Raw genomic sequence first — 17,582 nt, forward strand, 5'->3', positions numbered from 1 at the left:
TAAACCATTATCCATCCATCCGATCAGATACCACATGTATACCCCAAGCCTACTTAATTCCACACGTTTCTGTCATCGAAGTTGACCTGTTATTTGTTCATATCCTCAAATTAAACAAAAAAAATACTGCATTCAGTGGTAGAGCCAAGGAATTGAACTTTCAGGTGATTTGTTTCATATCATGAAACCAAAAACGCATTCAGTGGTAGAGCCAAGGACCTTGCATCTGCTGATTTCATCATCATCAAACCAAAAAACTGCATTCAGTAGAGCCAGCAACTTTTCAGAGTTCATCAGCTGCAAGGCTGTTGCAAAGTTGCGAGCAGCCGAGTGGCACAAGTTTGCATCGATCACAGCAAGAATGGAACTCATACAGTGACGAACATATGACAGGGAATGAATACATCAGTGTTACAATTTTTTCAAGAAAGAAAAAAAATGGAGACGAAGTTCAAGGCATGATGACACACATAAACTGCACAACAACACAAATGACGACACAAGGCGACGAGGACCAGACCAAGCACAACAACGAACACGAATGGCACCGACTAGTGTCGGATTATTGCGATTTCCGAGGAGGCCATCAGCGGAGGAAAAATTAAATCGAAGCCCGGGCAGAGGAAAGTGCTGATGGCAGCAGGCACAGTAACAGCAGCCTGCAGTAAGCTAGGAACCATATTTTGTCACATGATGGAGCACCCCGGGTTCTCCTCGGTGACCATGTCGCACCACCACGGCGGCGGGTACGCCCCCGGCGGCGGAGGCGGCCAGCAGATCGGCGGTCTGGAACCGCAGCTGCACGGCGGCCTCCCGCCGCAATGGTGGTGCTTGTCGTCATCCTTGGAGCACGAGCACGGCGGCGGCTGAGGCGGCTGCGGCGGCGGCGGCGGCGGCGGCTGCGGCTGCGGTGGCGGCTTGGAGCAGTGGCACGCCTGGTGCGGCGGGCACGGGCACCACGGCCGCGGAGGTGGGTACGCGCACGCCCAGCTCTGGGACGACCAAGGGTACGGCACCGGGTACGGGTACGGGTACGGCACCACCTTCACCTCCGGTTTGGGCGGCGGCGGCGGCGGCTTCGGCTTCTCCTCCGGGGGCTTCGGCTTCTCCTCCGGCGGCTTCGGCTTCTCCTCCGGCGGCTTCGGCTTGTCCTCCGGCGGCTTCGGCTTTTCCTCCGGCTTGGGCGGCGGCCAGACCTCGACGATGGTGATCTCCTTGACGATCCTGCCGGCCTTGTAGCAGATCTTCTTGGAGAGCTTCTCGCCGCTGAACTTGCCGCGTACAATCACCTTGTTCAGCTTGTCCTCGAACTCCACCTTCTCAATGCAGAAATCCTCTGCAGCAGCACATGACCAGAATATCGTCAAGATTTGTAATCTACTTTCTACTAGCTGCGCTCGCAATTAATCATGGTTAAGGTTAATTCACTGTATGGTTCTTATTCTGAAAATTTCCCTTGCACATGCCTACATGGTGATGGTGCTCGTCAGAAGTCAGAACTTTTCTGATTTCAGATTATGGTTGCAGTTTCAGGATTATTAATTTATTAATTTTCTGTTCCAAACAAAAAAAAATTGGATTCTATCCTCGCCTCATGGAAGCTTTTCCTGCTGCATAGTAAATGTACCTTTGAGGCAGTCCAGGACCCTGGTGATCTTGGCTCGGCAGCGGCAGCATTGCAGGTCCACGGAGATAACCAAGATTGTCATCTGCAAATCAAACAAACATGTGTAGGGAAACAATCTTGACTACGCTGTGAGAACGTGTGCAAATATTGATTTCTTATCAATCATGCATGGCCACTTTACAACTCCTCACAAAATTAGTGGTTCGTTTTGAGATTTCCTTAATTCTAAAAGTTCAAACTGATTAACAGATAGCAAACTAATTGCTTAAGAAAATTTTTGCAAGGAAGAACCTCTGCATGAGGACAAGGCTCGCTACCTGAACTTTGCCATTAAACGGATGAGAGTTTGACACCATACATGATACATTCGCGAGGAAGGGAAACTCAACTAAGGCTAATTATACATCAAACAAATAAACATCCCCCAAACACCTATGGAACTATACATCGAAACTAAAGCCAATGTCGGTCTATGCGGTGATTAGTACAACAAGTACGGAAACAATTGAAGGGAAAGAGAAGGATTAAGCTCACCTTTCAAACCTCAATGCTGGCAAGAGAGGAGTTTGCAGGGGAAGGAGAGGAAGAATAGAACGGAGCAAATAATGTGAGCCTTGTGTATTCTTATGGCTGGATAAGCTGAAGCCTGCCGAAAGGCTTTAATGCTGGCATTGAGTCTGGTCCATTGGATCGCATTTCAACGGCGTTGATACTTTGGGAATGGGTTGTGAAATCTACATGAAGGGATGTGAAAAGGACTAGAGCTGTACAGGACATTTGGTCCTTCTCAGGGGCCTGTCCTGCTACTGTCCCCTCGTTTTCTTGCTTTTTCTCTATCACATGATTTTACATACCATGGTTGCAGGATTTCAATTTGAATACGGAAAGGTCTCTTTCCAGAGGTTTGTAGCAAGGCAGAAGTGTTTTGCTGGCGTGCACTTCTGCCTGAAAGCTAGTGCATCATTCAACCCAAACCTCACCATTGCATCATTCTTTTTACTGAAAGCTAGTGCTCCATCTCCAAATCAAAGAAACACTTTCTATCCTGCCTGATAGAAAACAAGATACGAATGGTAAGTATGTATTGTTGTGCCGAAGTCCCAGACTACATTTTCATATCGTAGGCCGCCATCCTCCGTTTGCACGTCTTCGGCGAGGACGCTGCAGGTGTGTTCGCGGTTGGTTTGAGGTCGTCATCTATACCTCCGTCGGTTCTTTATGTTCGCACCTTGACCATGTATGTCGCTCGATTTTCTCTAGCGGATACTTTGTATGCTTCTCTGATGGATGCTTTGCCATCACCATCTTGGCGGAAGTTTTGCCGCTGTCGTCTCTTCTCTGGTGGATGCTTGGCACCGATTGGAATGTTTTAGACGGATGCTTTGTCGTCGTTGTTCTACCATGCATGGTCACGTTGCATCCTTTTTACAAGTTTAGATGTTTTGGTCGTTTCAGCTAGGTTTGTTAGGTTGGGTGGTTTTCTTTTCTCTCGTTGCTTTAGCGCACTCTCGATTGTTTGCCACCTTGGTGGATTTGCAACACTGCGCTATGAGGGTTGTCTCGTAGTTGCATCCACTACTACAGAACAAGCATTTTGTTCCGGTTGGGAAAGGCCTTTTGTCCCGATTTCCCAACCGGGATCGCCAAGGCGGGACAAAAGGGTCCCGGGTCAGACAACCGGGACAAATGAGGTCCCTTTTTTTTCTTTTTTCTTTTTCTTTTTCTTTTGGGTTATTTCTATTCCATTTCAGATTCCATTTTGTATTGAAATTTAAGTGGAGTATGAAGTCCACTAATATATATATATATATGTGTATATATATATATTCATTTATGTAATATTAGTTCTTATTATATACGATAAATAATAAGAACTAATATTACATAAATGAATATATATATTCATTTATCTATATTAGTGGAGTTCATATATATATATATATATATATATATATATATATATATATATATATATATATATATATATATATATATATATATATATATATATATATATATATATATATATATATATATATGCTCACATACAAATATATATACTTAATTACATACAAAGTGAAACACAAAAGTCAATTACACAAGTGCAACTAAAGTTTTACTTAATTTTATCATATTTACTCCTATTATCTATGTTTGACACGCCATCATAGTAGAATTCTCCTGCCGGGTCCAGGACCTCGCGAACAATAAATCCGCGCATGGCTTCTTGAATCGCCAGGACCTTTCCTCTGGTAGGAGTGTATCATGCATTTGATAAACCTGTGGTAAAATGAGAATATTGATTAGAACATTACAAAATGAGTTACATGCAATTATGATAAAGTTTTTTACTTACTTCCTTCTCCCATTCGCTTTCGGTCTTTTGAGGACATACCAGGCCATGGATATTCTCTATGACATAGTATGCGCATAAATTAGTTTTTTGCACATGCCTCCGACACTTTAAGAGAAATAAATAAAGTAATTAGCTATCAATTAATGTATATATATTAAAGGATATGGAACATGCAAATAAAGTAGAATCCCATTCGTACTGGAAAGTCTGTCTTCCATTTTAGTTGGGCGCTGAAATTGCCACTATGCTTTTGAACGAATTTCTTCCAAACCTTGAAAATGAACCCAGACGAATAATTAAATATAGTTGATTTCAAAAGCAATGGTGATTAAGGTGGTATGAGAAGAATTAATTACTTGTTCAACATGTCCCTCATGTCTTTGTATTGGTCTGGATTTCTCCGCAAAGAGTCCATAAAAACTACTAAGCTCAAGTCCGGAAATATGAGAACTAGTATCCAGTGATCTCTGCAAGATTTCATGTATGGTTAATAAAATTCAGTTATACAGAACTAAAATAGTTACATGGCAGAAAAGACTTATGCAAAGTTGTACGGAAATAGAATGAGACTCTTGTAATGTTGAATGCTTAAGTACTTGTACAAATTTTTGAATGTTTCTGCAGGATTGCTCAGGAGATTCTTGCAATTCACAACCTGGGGGTCGACGAAGCCGATGTGATAATACCCTTTTTTCCGGCATATTTGAATCTCCATCCTACGGGATACAAAATGAAGTAAGGAACCCCCATCGTTAGTTATATATGGTAATGAACAAGATTTAAAGAACACACTTACAGAAGCCACAAAGCGATGATAGAGATGTCGAGGGCGTCCTGATGGTATAATTGGTACACTTCTTCCCAATCAATCCATATGATGGCCTTTCCACAAAAGAAATCTTCATCTCCAATCTTTGCGCCCTGCATGAAGTTGCATTCTCTCATCGCCTTCATGTACAAATCATGTAGCCTCGCATTTGCGTTGGAAGGAACTGCACAATGTCTAGGGGACAAGGCTAGTGCCCTCCTTATAGTGCCATTTCACCACTAGAGCTATCAGATACTCTTTCAGCGGATTCGGATCTGGATTCGAAGCCCCTATTATCTGATCAGTAGTGAGCTTTGCTGATTGCAAGAACCCAAGAAAGCCTTATTGTTCCTGGTTTAGAATAACTAGTGGTTCTATTGATTGTTTCTGTTGGGCCCCGAGCTGTGGAACACCGGACGATGGCGATCCTGATTTTCTCTTGTCGTATGATTTCTTAATCGAGAGGTCGTAGTCCGAAAGTGGCGGTTTCGCAATGAACTTTCTCCTATTCGATTCCTTCATTCCAATAAAATTTTTTAATTTTGAAGGGTCCAGTGGTTTATTCTTATTCTCTGGCTCCATTTTTTTCGCCTCTTTGGCGATGGCGGAGGAGGTGAGCCAGGAGATGGCGGCTCAGTAGGAGTAGTCGACGGCTGCCTAGGAGATGGCGGTTCAGCAGCAGAGTGTTCTGGGGCAGCACCCAGAGACGGTGGCGGAGGAGGTGAACGATGATCGAGTTGCGGCGATGCCGGCCTTGATCCCTGATCGGTAGGCTTGAGGATGATGTACCGCTTGTCCCATAGGATGTAACCATGAACAGCGTCTGCTAGTGTTGTCTCCCCGTCACCTCCAGGAATATCGAGCTCGAGATTCTTCCAATCATTGCACACCTCCTTGACCCCAACTTTAGCGTATCCAGCCGGGATCTCCTGCCCATGGTACACCTCGCCTGGTGTGCTTGACATGGCGGAACCATACGCTACCGTGAACCTTAAGTTCTTACTGCAAGTTTGAAGCACACAAGGTGTTCGCTGGGTGATCTCATCCACTGGATAGTGCTGCTCGGCCATCGTATCAATAGCGGTGATTCCCATAACGGCAGGGAGGCCCGTGGAGGCGCATCTGCTTTTATGTTGAGATAGGCCGGCCGCATCGACAATAGGCTCTGCAGGCGCCGTTTGCTGTTGCTGCTGCTGGCTCATTGCTAAGGCCACCTGGCGTTTAACCTCTTCTGCCATTCTTTCATCTTGTGAGAGGAGCTATTCCTGTAGCCTTCGCAAGTGTAGGCGCTCCTCGTTCTTCCTTCTATCCCGGCTTCTATATGTATCGATGTAATCTCTGAAGCCATATTTCCACGCAACCACTCCCTTGCCCCATGTACGCCCCGGATGTTCTGGGTTCTGAAGAGCGTATGTCAGTTCGTCCTTTTCTCTATCGGGCTGGAATGTGCCTTGGCTAACTGCTTGTATGGGCTCCTGTAGTCTGCGGGCCACTTGCTGAATTTTCTGGCCAAAGATGCACTCACCCGTCTCTGGGTCCAATGTTCCACCATGAGCATAGTACTAGTTCTTTGAACGTTCAGGCCAGGTGATGGTCGCAGGCGTGATATCTTTGTCAATCAAATCATGCTCCATCTTCTCCCATTTTGGTTTTGCCATCTTGTACCCACCTTGCCCTAGAGTGTGATGATATACTTTCTTGGAGGCATTTTCCTTGGACTTTTCCACGTTCCGAATCCCAAGCTCTGAAGACTTATATGCCACAAAGGCATTCCACTGGTCCTTCTACTTTACAAGGTCTCCAGTGAACTCTAGCATTTTCCCTTTCTTGATATAATTCTTCGTTAGATTCTTCTTAAATGTCTGAAGTTGTTCGGCCATCTTGCTCAGGGTCCAACGCTTAGCTGCTTCTTCTGATTTAGTCGGAACCGTGAAGTTCTTCTTCAGCTCCCACCAGAGCCACTCCTTTTCTCTTTCAGGCACCACATCCCTTTGCTCGCTTGGATTGTTAGCTTTCCATAACCTAAAGCTGATACGGATGTGGTCTCGGACAAGACAACCACGTTGCCTAACGTATTTCTTTGCGGCTGCTTCTGACGCGATTGGTTCGCCATCTGGAGCCACTTCTGTTATGATAAATCGCCCTTCCAATTTCTTGGTCGGGCCTCGCTTCGTTTTTTGGGTCTGCCGACTTGATGATCCAGATGGCTTCAAAAAAAAAATAAATATATATTCATGGTTATGACTCATTGTAAGTACGACTTAGAACACAAGGATCGATGTTCAGGTATATACGTTTGCTTCCTGGTCAGTAGCAGCAGCTGTATTTTGATCTATTTCCTCGCCGCCGGACATATTGAGGTATATGTTGGTATTGGCGGCATCACCGGTGTCGTCGGCATGAGGAGCCGTGGCCGCGCTACCGGATGCAATCATGTCCATTAAGAATTGCTCATCATCAATCTCGTCACGTTGCGAGTCCATCTTAACTAACTATTGAATATACAAATTGTTTTGATCAAATTAAATTAAGTATCCAACTTAATTTCCATCTAAATTTGAAACTAAAATTCCAATACATTTCAAACTAAATTTTAAACTAAATTTCCAAAGTAAATTTGCATACTAATTTTTAAGGATCCAAAATTTCAAAGATAAAAAATTCCATCTAAATTTCTATCCAAATTTCCAACTAATTTGCCAAACTAAATTTCCAAAGTAAATTTGCATACTAATTTCTAAGGATCCAAAATTCCAAGGATAAAAAATTCTATCTAAATTTCCAACTAAATTTCCAACTAAATTTCCAAACTAAATTTCCATCTAAATTTCCAAACTAAATTTGCATACTAATTTCTAAGGATCCAAAATTCCAAGGATCAAAATTTCCATCTAAATTTCTATCTAAATTTCCAACTAATTTTCCAAACTAAATTTCCATCTAAATTTCCAAAGTAAATTTGCATACTAATTTCTAAGGATCCAAAATTCCAAGGATCAAAATTTCCATCAAAATTTCTATCTAAATTTCCAACTATTTTATCAAACTAAATTTCCATCTAAATTTCCAAACTAAATTTGCATAATAAATTTCTAAGGATCCAAAATTCCAAGAATCAAATTTCCATCTACATAATTAACGATTTGAATTACAAACAATATAATGCAGTAAACAAACTGAATAAAAAAAATTGTTGCCCTCAAATTTGAACCTAAAACCTAAAAGGTTCAAATTTGAGGGCAACATTACTGTTGCATCAAATTGGTGCCTTGCACGGGGCCGCCGCCCGCCGGCCTACAATGCCGGCGTGGGCAGGGGGGTCTGGGGCGGCTCACAGCGAGGAGGACGGCAGATGAGGCGGCGGAGCTCGGGGCGGGGATGTTGAGGACGCGCGGCGGCGCTCGGGGTAGCACGATGCAGCGGCGCGGCGCTCGGGGCAGGACGACAGCGCGGTGGAGCGGCCGGGCTCATGCTCGACGAAGGCGTGCCTCGGGGAGCGAGGGGGGCGGCACGTGCTGTCGGCCCCAGCGGACGGCGGCGCGGTGCTTCGGGCCGCGCGGGGGGATGGCGGCACGTGTGCGAGGTCGATGAGGTGGCGGCGGCGGCGCCGGCGCTTGGTGATGAAGGGCCGGGGATGACGCGGCATCATTCGGGGCGGGGATGGGGACGACGGCGGTGCTCGGGGTGGGGCACGACGACGGCGAGCAGCGGCTGCGGGCGGTCGATCGATCAAAAACTGCAAGTGTTGAGGAGGGGGAGAGGGGGCGCCGGGATATATAGGGGGGAGGGGGCTTTTGGTCTCGATTCCGGCCACCACCCGGGACCAAAGACCTTTGGTCCCGGGTGGTGGCTGGAACCGGGACCAAAGTCCCCCGCTTTGGTCCTGGGTCGTGTCACGACCCGGGACCAAAGGTGACTTTTGGCGGGCCGCGGCGAAAATGCGCCTGCGGCCCACTTTTAGTCCCGGGTGGATCTACCACCCGGGACAAATGGGGGCCCGTGGCGCCAAAACTTTTGAGTTCTTGAATTATTTCTTTTTTTCGTTTCTATTTTTATTTGCCTTTTTAAAATAGTATAGCAGCTATTAATTGTGTAAAAAATAAATTATGGTTCCAAAAATATTCAAATAAAGTTCCTGGCCTTATTTATACTTGACATGTACACAATAATTATTTAATTATATTTAAGTTATTTGGATCCTTGATATATATAACTTTATGCATATAATAATTTCTATTTTTACCATGCAAATATGTATTAGATAAAATAATTGTTTCAAACTATTGGTTTACGAAATAAAATGAGTTTCTTCAACACATTAATGTTGGAAAAGTGAGTAGTACATATAACTTAGCCATTTCATGTGCTAGTCAATGTGTTTGTTAATTTTGTGATTGAGTTTGAATATGTTAGTTAGAGTTTGTAGTTATATGTTTCATGAAACAAATATAAATAAAAATATACAAAAAGGGTACTAACCCTACAAATACATATTTATTTTAAAATAAATTGATACATCACATATATTAAAACTATATGTTTATAGAATTTGTTGCATCACATATATAATCAAAATATTCAAATTCTCCATCACATGTTTATGAAATATTACATGATGATTCTAATACATCAAGGGTCAACTGATACTAGTATGGTAACAGACTTTCTCTTCACAAATGTCCCTTGATTATGATCACGACGCAAGTATGGAGCATCCTCATTGGCCAGTAGGATGCATGGATCAGCATTGACTGTGAAAGATGGAATGTCAGCAAAGTTATTATAGTCCTCTGACAAGTCTGTCCTGTCCTCGACTCCAACAATATTTCTTTTACCTGAAAGGACTATGTGTCGCTTTGGCTCATCTATTTATTTGTTGATCCCCTTCTTTGGCTTGCTAGACATGTCCTTAACGTAGAAAACCTGAGAAACATCATGGGCTAGGACGAATGGCTCGTCTCTGTACCCAAGATTGTTAAGATCAACTATTGTCATACCATACTGATCTTTTGTTACTCCAGTCAGCTTCACCCACTAGCACCGAAACAGAGGCACCTTGAAATTGGGATCGTAATCCAGTTCCTATATCTCTTCAATGTAACCGTAAAATGTCTCCTTTTTTTCATTGCTGTCTGTGGCATCCATACGCACACCACTATTTTGATTTGTGCTTTTTTTATCTTGGGCTGCCGTGTAAAATGTGTTCCCATTTATCTCGTACCCTTGGTATGTTAAGATATTCCAAGACGGTCCCCTAGACAACAAGAACAATTGTTCACCTATATCCATATTATGCATTAGATGTCTCCGCAACCACCTGCCAAAAGTGTCGATGTGTTGATGTGTAATCCAGGTCTCAGACTTTTCTAGGAATTCCGAGGTTAGAATCTTCTTATGTTCCTCGATATACGGATCCACCAAGGACGATTGTTGAAGAACCGCGTAATGTGCTTTCTTGAACGAGTCATCATCTTTGCAGACATGAGATTTTTTCCCTAGTGTGCCCTTTCTATTTAGTCTCCTCTCATACTGCGATTCAGGGACCCCAATCGGTTTAAGACCATCAATAAAATCAACACAAAAGTCAATAACCTCCTCTGTTCCGTACGCACTGGTGATGCTTCCTTCTAGACGAGCGCGGTTACGAACACATTTCTTTAGTACACCCACAAACCTCACGAAGGGGAACATGTTGTGTAGAAATACAGGTCCGAGGATATCAATCTCTTTCACAAGGTGCACTAGAAGATGTGTCACAATGTTGAAGAATGATGGTGGAAATATCAGCTCAAATCCAACAAGACACTGTACCACATCGTTCTGCAGCTTTATCAGACTGTCTGGGTCAATTATCTTTTGAGAAATTGCGTTGAGGAAGGCACATAACTTCACGATGGTTAACCGCACGTTCTCAGGCAGAATCCCCCGCAGCACATTGGGAAGAAGTTTAGTCATAAGCACGTGGCAGTCGTGAGACTTTAGGTTTGTCAATTTCTTCTCTTGCAAATTTAGGATTTCTTTTATATTCGATGAGTATCCAGATGGGACCTTGACACTGCTTAAGCATTCAAATATGCTTTCCTTTTCTTCTTTGCTAAGAGTATAGCTGGCGGGACTTAAATAATATCGTCCATTATCTCGCTTTTCAGGATGTAGGGCATCTCTGTTTTCCATTCGTTGCAATTCCTGATGTGCTTCTAGTGTATCTTTGTTCTTTCTGTACACTCCCAAAAATCCTATCAGGTTGACGCAAAGATTCTTTGTGAGGTGCATCACATCAATTGCATGGCGAACATCTAAGACTTTCCAATATATATGGTAGCTCCCAGAAAATAGACTTCTTCTTCTACATGGGTGCCAATCCGTTGTCGCTCGGAACAGGTTGGCTACCTGGTCCCTTTCCAAATACTACTTCTAGATCTTTGACCATTTCTAAGACGTCACTGCCAGTACGGTGCTTCGGTTTTGTTCAGTGGTCCGCCTGCCCTTTGAAATGCTTGCCTTTCCTTCGTGCCTGATGTCTGATGGGAAGAAACCGACGATGACCCATGTATACACACTTTCTGCAGTGAGTCAACCATATACTATTGGTATCCTCCAAACAGTGTGTGCAGGCTCTGTATCCCTTGTTCGATTGTCCTGACAGGTTACTAAGAGCAGGGCAGTCATTGATGGTTACGAACAACAATGCTCGTAGGTTGAAGTCCTCTTGTTTGTATTCGTCCCACATCTGTACACCTTCTTTACGCCATAGCAATAACGGTTCCTCAACCAATGGTCTTAAGTACACATCGATGTCATTTCTGGGCTGCTTTGGGCCCGGGATAAGTATAGGCATCATGATGAATTTCCGCTTCATGCATAGCCATGGTGGAAGATTGTATATGCATAGAGTGACAGGCCAAGTGCTGTGCCCACTGCTCATCTCACCGAAAGGATTCATGCCATCTGTACTCAAACCGAACCTTTTGTTTCTCTCATCCAAGGCAAATTCAGTGTACGTTCTATCTATTTTTCTCCACTGTGACCCATCCGCTGGGTGTCTCAACATTTAGTCTTGCTTGCGTTCCTCTTTGTGCCATCGCATCAACTTAGCATTATCTTTATTTCTAAACAGACGCTTCAGACGTAGTATTATAGGCGAGTATCACTTGACCTTGGTGGGAACTCTCTTCCGAGGACGCTCCCCCCCGACGTCCCCAGGATCATCTTTTCAGATCTTGTAACGCAATGCACCGCCTACGGGGAAAGCATCCAAATTCTCGTAGTCACCTCGGTAGAGGATGCAGTCATTGGGATATGCATGTATCTTCTACACCTCCAATCCTAGAGGGCAAACAAGTTGTTTTGCTTCGTACGTCGTGCTAGGAAATTCGTTGTCTTTAGGAAGCATTTTTTTTCAAAAAATTTAGTAATTCACCAAATCCCTTGTCTGACACACCATATGTTGCCTTCCATTGCAACAACTCCAGTGTGGTGCCAAGCTTCTTCAACCCATCCCCACATCCTGGGTACAACAACTTGCGATGGTCCTCTATCATCTGTTGGAACTTTAGCCACTCTTTTTCACTCTCACAATCTTCCCGCTCACCGCACAATGCCTGCCCAAGCTCGTCGGTGGGCTCATTTTCTGCAGCATCTGCTTCAGGCTCTTCCATGACAGTAACATCGCCAAAGGCACTGAATCCAGCATGAATTAGAATTTGGGCATCATCATAATCTACTTCTTTATTGTCTTCCATCATAACACCTTTTTCTCCATGTTTGGTCCAACATAAGTATTTGGGCATGAAACCATGACGAAAAATGTGACTGTGAAGGGTTGTTCTAGAGGAATAATCTTTATTATTCTGGTAGTGTAAGCATGGGCAGCACATGAAACCATTCTGCTTGTTTGCCTCGGCGACATTCAAAAAATAATGCAAGCCATCAATGAACTCTTTGGTACGTCGGTCAGCTTTGTACATCCATTGCCGGTCCATCAGCATTGTTTGAATAACATGAATAGAAAAATAAATGGTCCAAAGTAATAACATTACTCATACACCACGATTAATTAAAAGGTCTACATAATCCATCACACAAACATAATAATTTAAATGGTTCAAACTGAAATAATAGCAAATACAATACATGCATGCTAATACAAACTACTCACGAGACCTATTGACTGAGGCCTCGTGAACCGCCTCGCAAAGTCTCTCCACATTACGGTCAAATTCTACTAGCCCTGATGCTTCACGCCTTGCATTATAACGAGTAATCAACTCGCGATCGTCATCCGTACCATGTAGTTTCACATTAAATTCACGCTAAAATTTGGGATTTTCTCGACCAAGTTCAAAGCATTGAAATGCTCTCTCAACCCAACGACGAATATGACATCTCAGAAGTCCAACACGCTCCTCAGGTCGGAACTCAAGGGAATGTCCAGTGGGCTCCAGTTGATTGCGTACCGCCGCCCGAGCAGACGCACGACGCTCCAATGTACTCACAGGTGGCAAACTCATACTCCCTACACTTATCTTTACAACAATATAATGAAGACACATACAAAATACAACTAATTATTCATAATACAATAAAAAATTAATAAAATGCTAAATAGTCACATTGTAATATATACATACTCACATTGTAATATATATACTCTCATTGTAAACAAAAATCTAGTTTTAATTTGTAATAATAATATGAACTCTCTATACATGGAAAATCGCACATCAACTCTCTATACAAGAAAATCACACATCAACTCTCTATACTCATCTAGATAAACTAAAACAAGTAAATCTATCTATATATGCACAGCTAAAAGTACCACACACATTTGAGTTCAAATGGTATAAAAATAAAGAAACTTTCATAATTAAACCTCCCATTTCTCTATTTCTAAACAATAAAAACTGAGCTAAACAAGAAATGAATGATGAGAGGAACAAGTTCCTAACCTTTATAGCTGTTGAATGGATAGGGAATCAAAGAGTCTTCACAAATCATGGACGAAATGGACAAGAACTCCCTCGCCCCGAGCCAAGAAAAACAAGAACACTGAGCTGAATGGCTCGGGGGGGGGGGGGGGGGGAGGAAGAAAGGGGATATAGGCAGGGGCCTTTTGTCCTGGTTGGATCCACCAACCGGGACCAAAGCCCCCCCCATTTGTCCTGGGACCATTGGTCCCGGATGGAGCCACCAACCGGGACAAAGGGGTAATGCTTTGGTCTCGGTTGGTGGCTCCAACCGGGACAAAAGGCCCCTGCCCTCCCACGCTGCCCAGGCTAGCCGTTGGACCTGGGACTAAAGCACTCTTTGGTCCTGGGTCCAAAGGCAGCCGGGACAAATGACTTGGACCAAAAGCCTGTTCTGTAGTAGTGATCGCTGTAACTCTTTTCCTTACACTGCGCTACGAGGGTTGTCTCGTAGTTGCATCCCTGTAACTCTTTTCCTCACCATTGCTGGCGTGCATTGGTTCAGAAATCATTTTGGGGATGTAAGGATTTCAACCCAAACCTCACCATTGCATCATTCTTTTTACTGAAAGCTAGCGCTCGATCTCCAAATCAAAGAAACACTTTCGATCCTGCCAGATAGAAAACAAGATACGAATGGTGAGTATGTATTGTTGTGCCGAAGTCCGACTATGTTTTCATATCATATAGTAGGCCCATATATCCTCCGTTCGCGCATCTTCGGTGAGGTCGCTGCCAGTGTGTTCACGGTTGGCTTGAGGTCGTCATCTATACCTTTGTCGGTTCTTTATGTGTGCACCTTGACCATGTGTGTCGCTCAATTTTCTCTAGCAGATACTTTGTATGTTTTTTTGACGGATGCTTTACCATCGACATCTTGGCGGAAGTTTTGCCGCTGTCATCTCTTCTCTGGTGGATGCTTGGCCACCGACTGGAATGTTTTAGATGGATGCTTTGCCGTCGTTGTTCTACCATGCATGGTCATGTTGCATCCTTTTTACAGGATTAGATGTTTTGGTCGTTTTGGCTAGGTTTCTTAGGTTGGGTGGTTTTCTTTTCCCCCTTGTTGCTTTAGCGCACTCTCGATTGTTTGGCACCTTCTTGTTGGATTTGCAACACTGCACTGTGAGGCATGTTCATGAAAAAAATACCATATATATAGTATGTAAGGGACTAGGAAGGATGGAACAAAGCGAGAATCTCAAGATGCCCCCAACCACCACTTTTGCATTATTCTTGATTTTTTGAACCTTAGGTTACATCAGGAAACAACGACTAAAATTAGAACATACACTTTTTAAAGTTAACCCAAACACCCTTATATCTGTTTATAAATTACTCAGCACTGCAATTCGATCAAATGATCATTTGATATAAAATGTAGTAGAAAATCTGAGACATGATCAGAATAGAAGAAACGATAAAGACAATAATACGAGGACCCGACACAAGATGTGGTTGATCTATTCTGATCATGGAAAAACATATATGCATCCTCTAACAATAAATAAAATAAAAAATATATGTTTTTATTGTCTTTATTGTTTTTCTTGAAATGCCCCAGAATTTGTAGATGCTCTAAAGTTCATTGCGCTGTTTACATTTAGTGATGCCCAACACTGTATTGCAAAGGGGCATTTCAAGAAGAGATGTTCAACATTCTCCTCTAAACCTGTTCCACAAACAGCACATCCATACTCTTCTAGGACCATATTTCTTCTTCTTAACACTTCTCTTGTGCTCGATCAATTTGTCTTGCATCAACAGCCAAAAGAAGATTTTGTGTTTCAGTTGATAAGCTGACTTCCATAGCCACCTGAAAGCTGCAGGGTGAATTTCCATATGCCCTCTAAAATGCTTGTAGGACTTAGAGCAGGAGAAGTATCCTGTTCTCCAAATGTATTCCCACCTGTCTTTTTCCATCACTTAAATAAAAATTGGAGATTATATTCTGGAATTCCATGTACTGTACAAAAGCCTCATCAGAAAGAGGGATGTGAAAGATTCTGTGAAACTGTGGTCCCAATGATTTTAGCCTTCTGTAGAGAGAGACTCTTATTCATAGCAAAAGAAAAAAGTTCAGGATAAATGAACTTTGGGAGTGTTCCATATTCCACACATCATTCCAAAGATATACTGAGCTGCCCAGATAGAGGTTTTGCTGAGCTGCCAGCATAAGATGAATTTATGTTTGTGACAGCAATAATGCTGCAAGAGGCTGCCCAAGACGGATGTTGTGGTAGGGATCAGCTGGTGCTATACATATCTCCCTGCCCTTGTTGGCTGCAGGTACATACGACGTGTCAGACTAAAACAATGAAACTTAGTTTGTACGACGATGTGAGGGTGGTGTTGTGTTCTAGTCTTCTGGACTTGATTAGTAGTTGCTGCTGGTCGGTTGTTGTACTTAATGGCCTCCTAGCTACTACGAGGTTGATGGCCTTCATCGTCACAATACCCATCATGTCCAGGTGGATTGGCCTGGCAAATAGTAGCTTATCTTTTTTTTCGAAACACAGTACATGCGCGCAGACGTTCACAAATGCATGCACATTCATCCCTATGAATACACGCACGAAACCCTACCCCTATAAGCAAGCCGGCAGATCCTCGAAATTGACGAAGTCACCATCGCTATCGAGGGGCACATCGCCTACCACAACTGAGCTACGCTCAGTTCGCAATAGTAGCTTATCTTAATCATCTTACCAGTAGACTATTAACCCGTGCACTCCACATAGGCTAATTATCTTATTAGGAGGTCTAAGTATTAAAAGTTCAAGAAAAAATTATAATCACCTTGTGCTCTCTCTCATTTGTTAAATATTCTAACACAATACTTATGTAGATATGAACTTATCTTTATTCGGTTGTGATAGACTTTTTTACCCACATTTATAGTCTTTTTTTTTCAATTTGCACCACATTTATCTTTATTTGGCTGTGATAGACTTTTTTTTTTACCCATTTATATGTGTTTGATGTTTCTTAATTGAACCCTTACTATCAGCTATTTTATTAACATAAAATTTGACATTCATATTGCTGACCCATACATCTATACATGGTAACACAAATCATGCATATTTATCTCTTCAAGTTAGTATTTTCTATAAAAACAATGATCGAAATTGGTAACTTAGACCTATTCTTTAGATTGCGGAATAGCTTTGGTCTTGATCATTCACATATGAACGGCTACAGCCAGGTAACTTAGAACCATGTATTTGGTGGAGTCTAGTTTTTTTACTAATGACATAAGTAAGTAATAATGTAGTTTCATATGTAGTAATTACTTTTAATAAAAGTATATGTAGGAAATTTTACATGCAAATTTAAGAGGTTACTTCCAGTTGTTGCTTTTTTATAATACAGGAATGAGAAATTTATATGCAAATGTAGGTACTATTTTTTTAATGACATCGGTAGGTAATTTTACATGAAGACAAGAAGGTTATTTAATTTAATTTTTCATAAGGGCGGATGTGTGTAATTTAGACACAGATTTAGGAAGTTAGTTTATACTATTTTCATAATTGCAGAAATGGGTAATTTTTTTAAAAATATAATAGATCCAGTAGATATGATGGTTTGCGAAATCCTCATGAAAATCTCTATGCACACAGTCCCTATGAAATCCTCGAGCACGCTTTCCTCCTTATTTGGCATCGGTGCCACCATCATACATCTTTGTATAGAAACTAAAATGGCTTCATCATTTGGCCGTGGATCATTTCACTGTCGACCACACGCTGGCTCACAAAAGCTTCAAGTGACTGATACAAGAAACGCACCAGCTTAGTCAGCTGGCATAGAAACATA

At 42.5% G+C, this 17,582-nt stretch overlaps 1 protein-coding gene across 1 annotated transcript; it reads right to left on the reverse strand.

The window, feature by feature from the left end:
- Window positions 1-331: 331 nt before the first annotated feature.
- LOC120640810 (protein PYRICULARIA ORYZAE RESISTANCE 21-like) lies at window positions 332-2,314 on the reverse strand. The gene is made up of 3 exons (XM_039916728.1): window positions 2,162-2,314; window positions 1,628-1,709; window positions 332-1,336 (listed from the first exon to the last, which is right to left on the reverse strand). The coding sequence occupies exons 2-3, from the start codon at window positions 1,707-1,709 to the stop codon at window positions 687-689; spliced, it is 732 nt and encodes a 243-aa protein (XP_039772662.1). The 5' UTR covers window positions 2,162-2,314; the 3' UTR covers window positions 332-686.
- Between the last annotated feature and the right edge of the window lie 15,268 nt (window positions 2,315-17,582).

Source organism: Panicum virgatum, chromosome 7K (assembly GCF_016808335.1).
Source record: "Panicum virgatum strain AP13 chromosome 7K, P.virgatum_v5, whole genome shotgun sequence".
In the NCBI taxonomy this organism is placed as follows: domain Eukaryota; kingdom Viridiplantae; phylum Streptophyta; class Magnoliopsida; order Poales; family Poaceae; genus Panicum; species Panicum virgatum.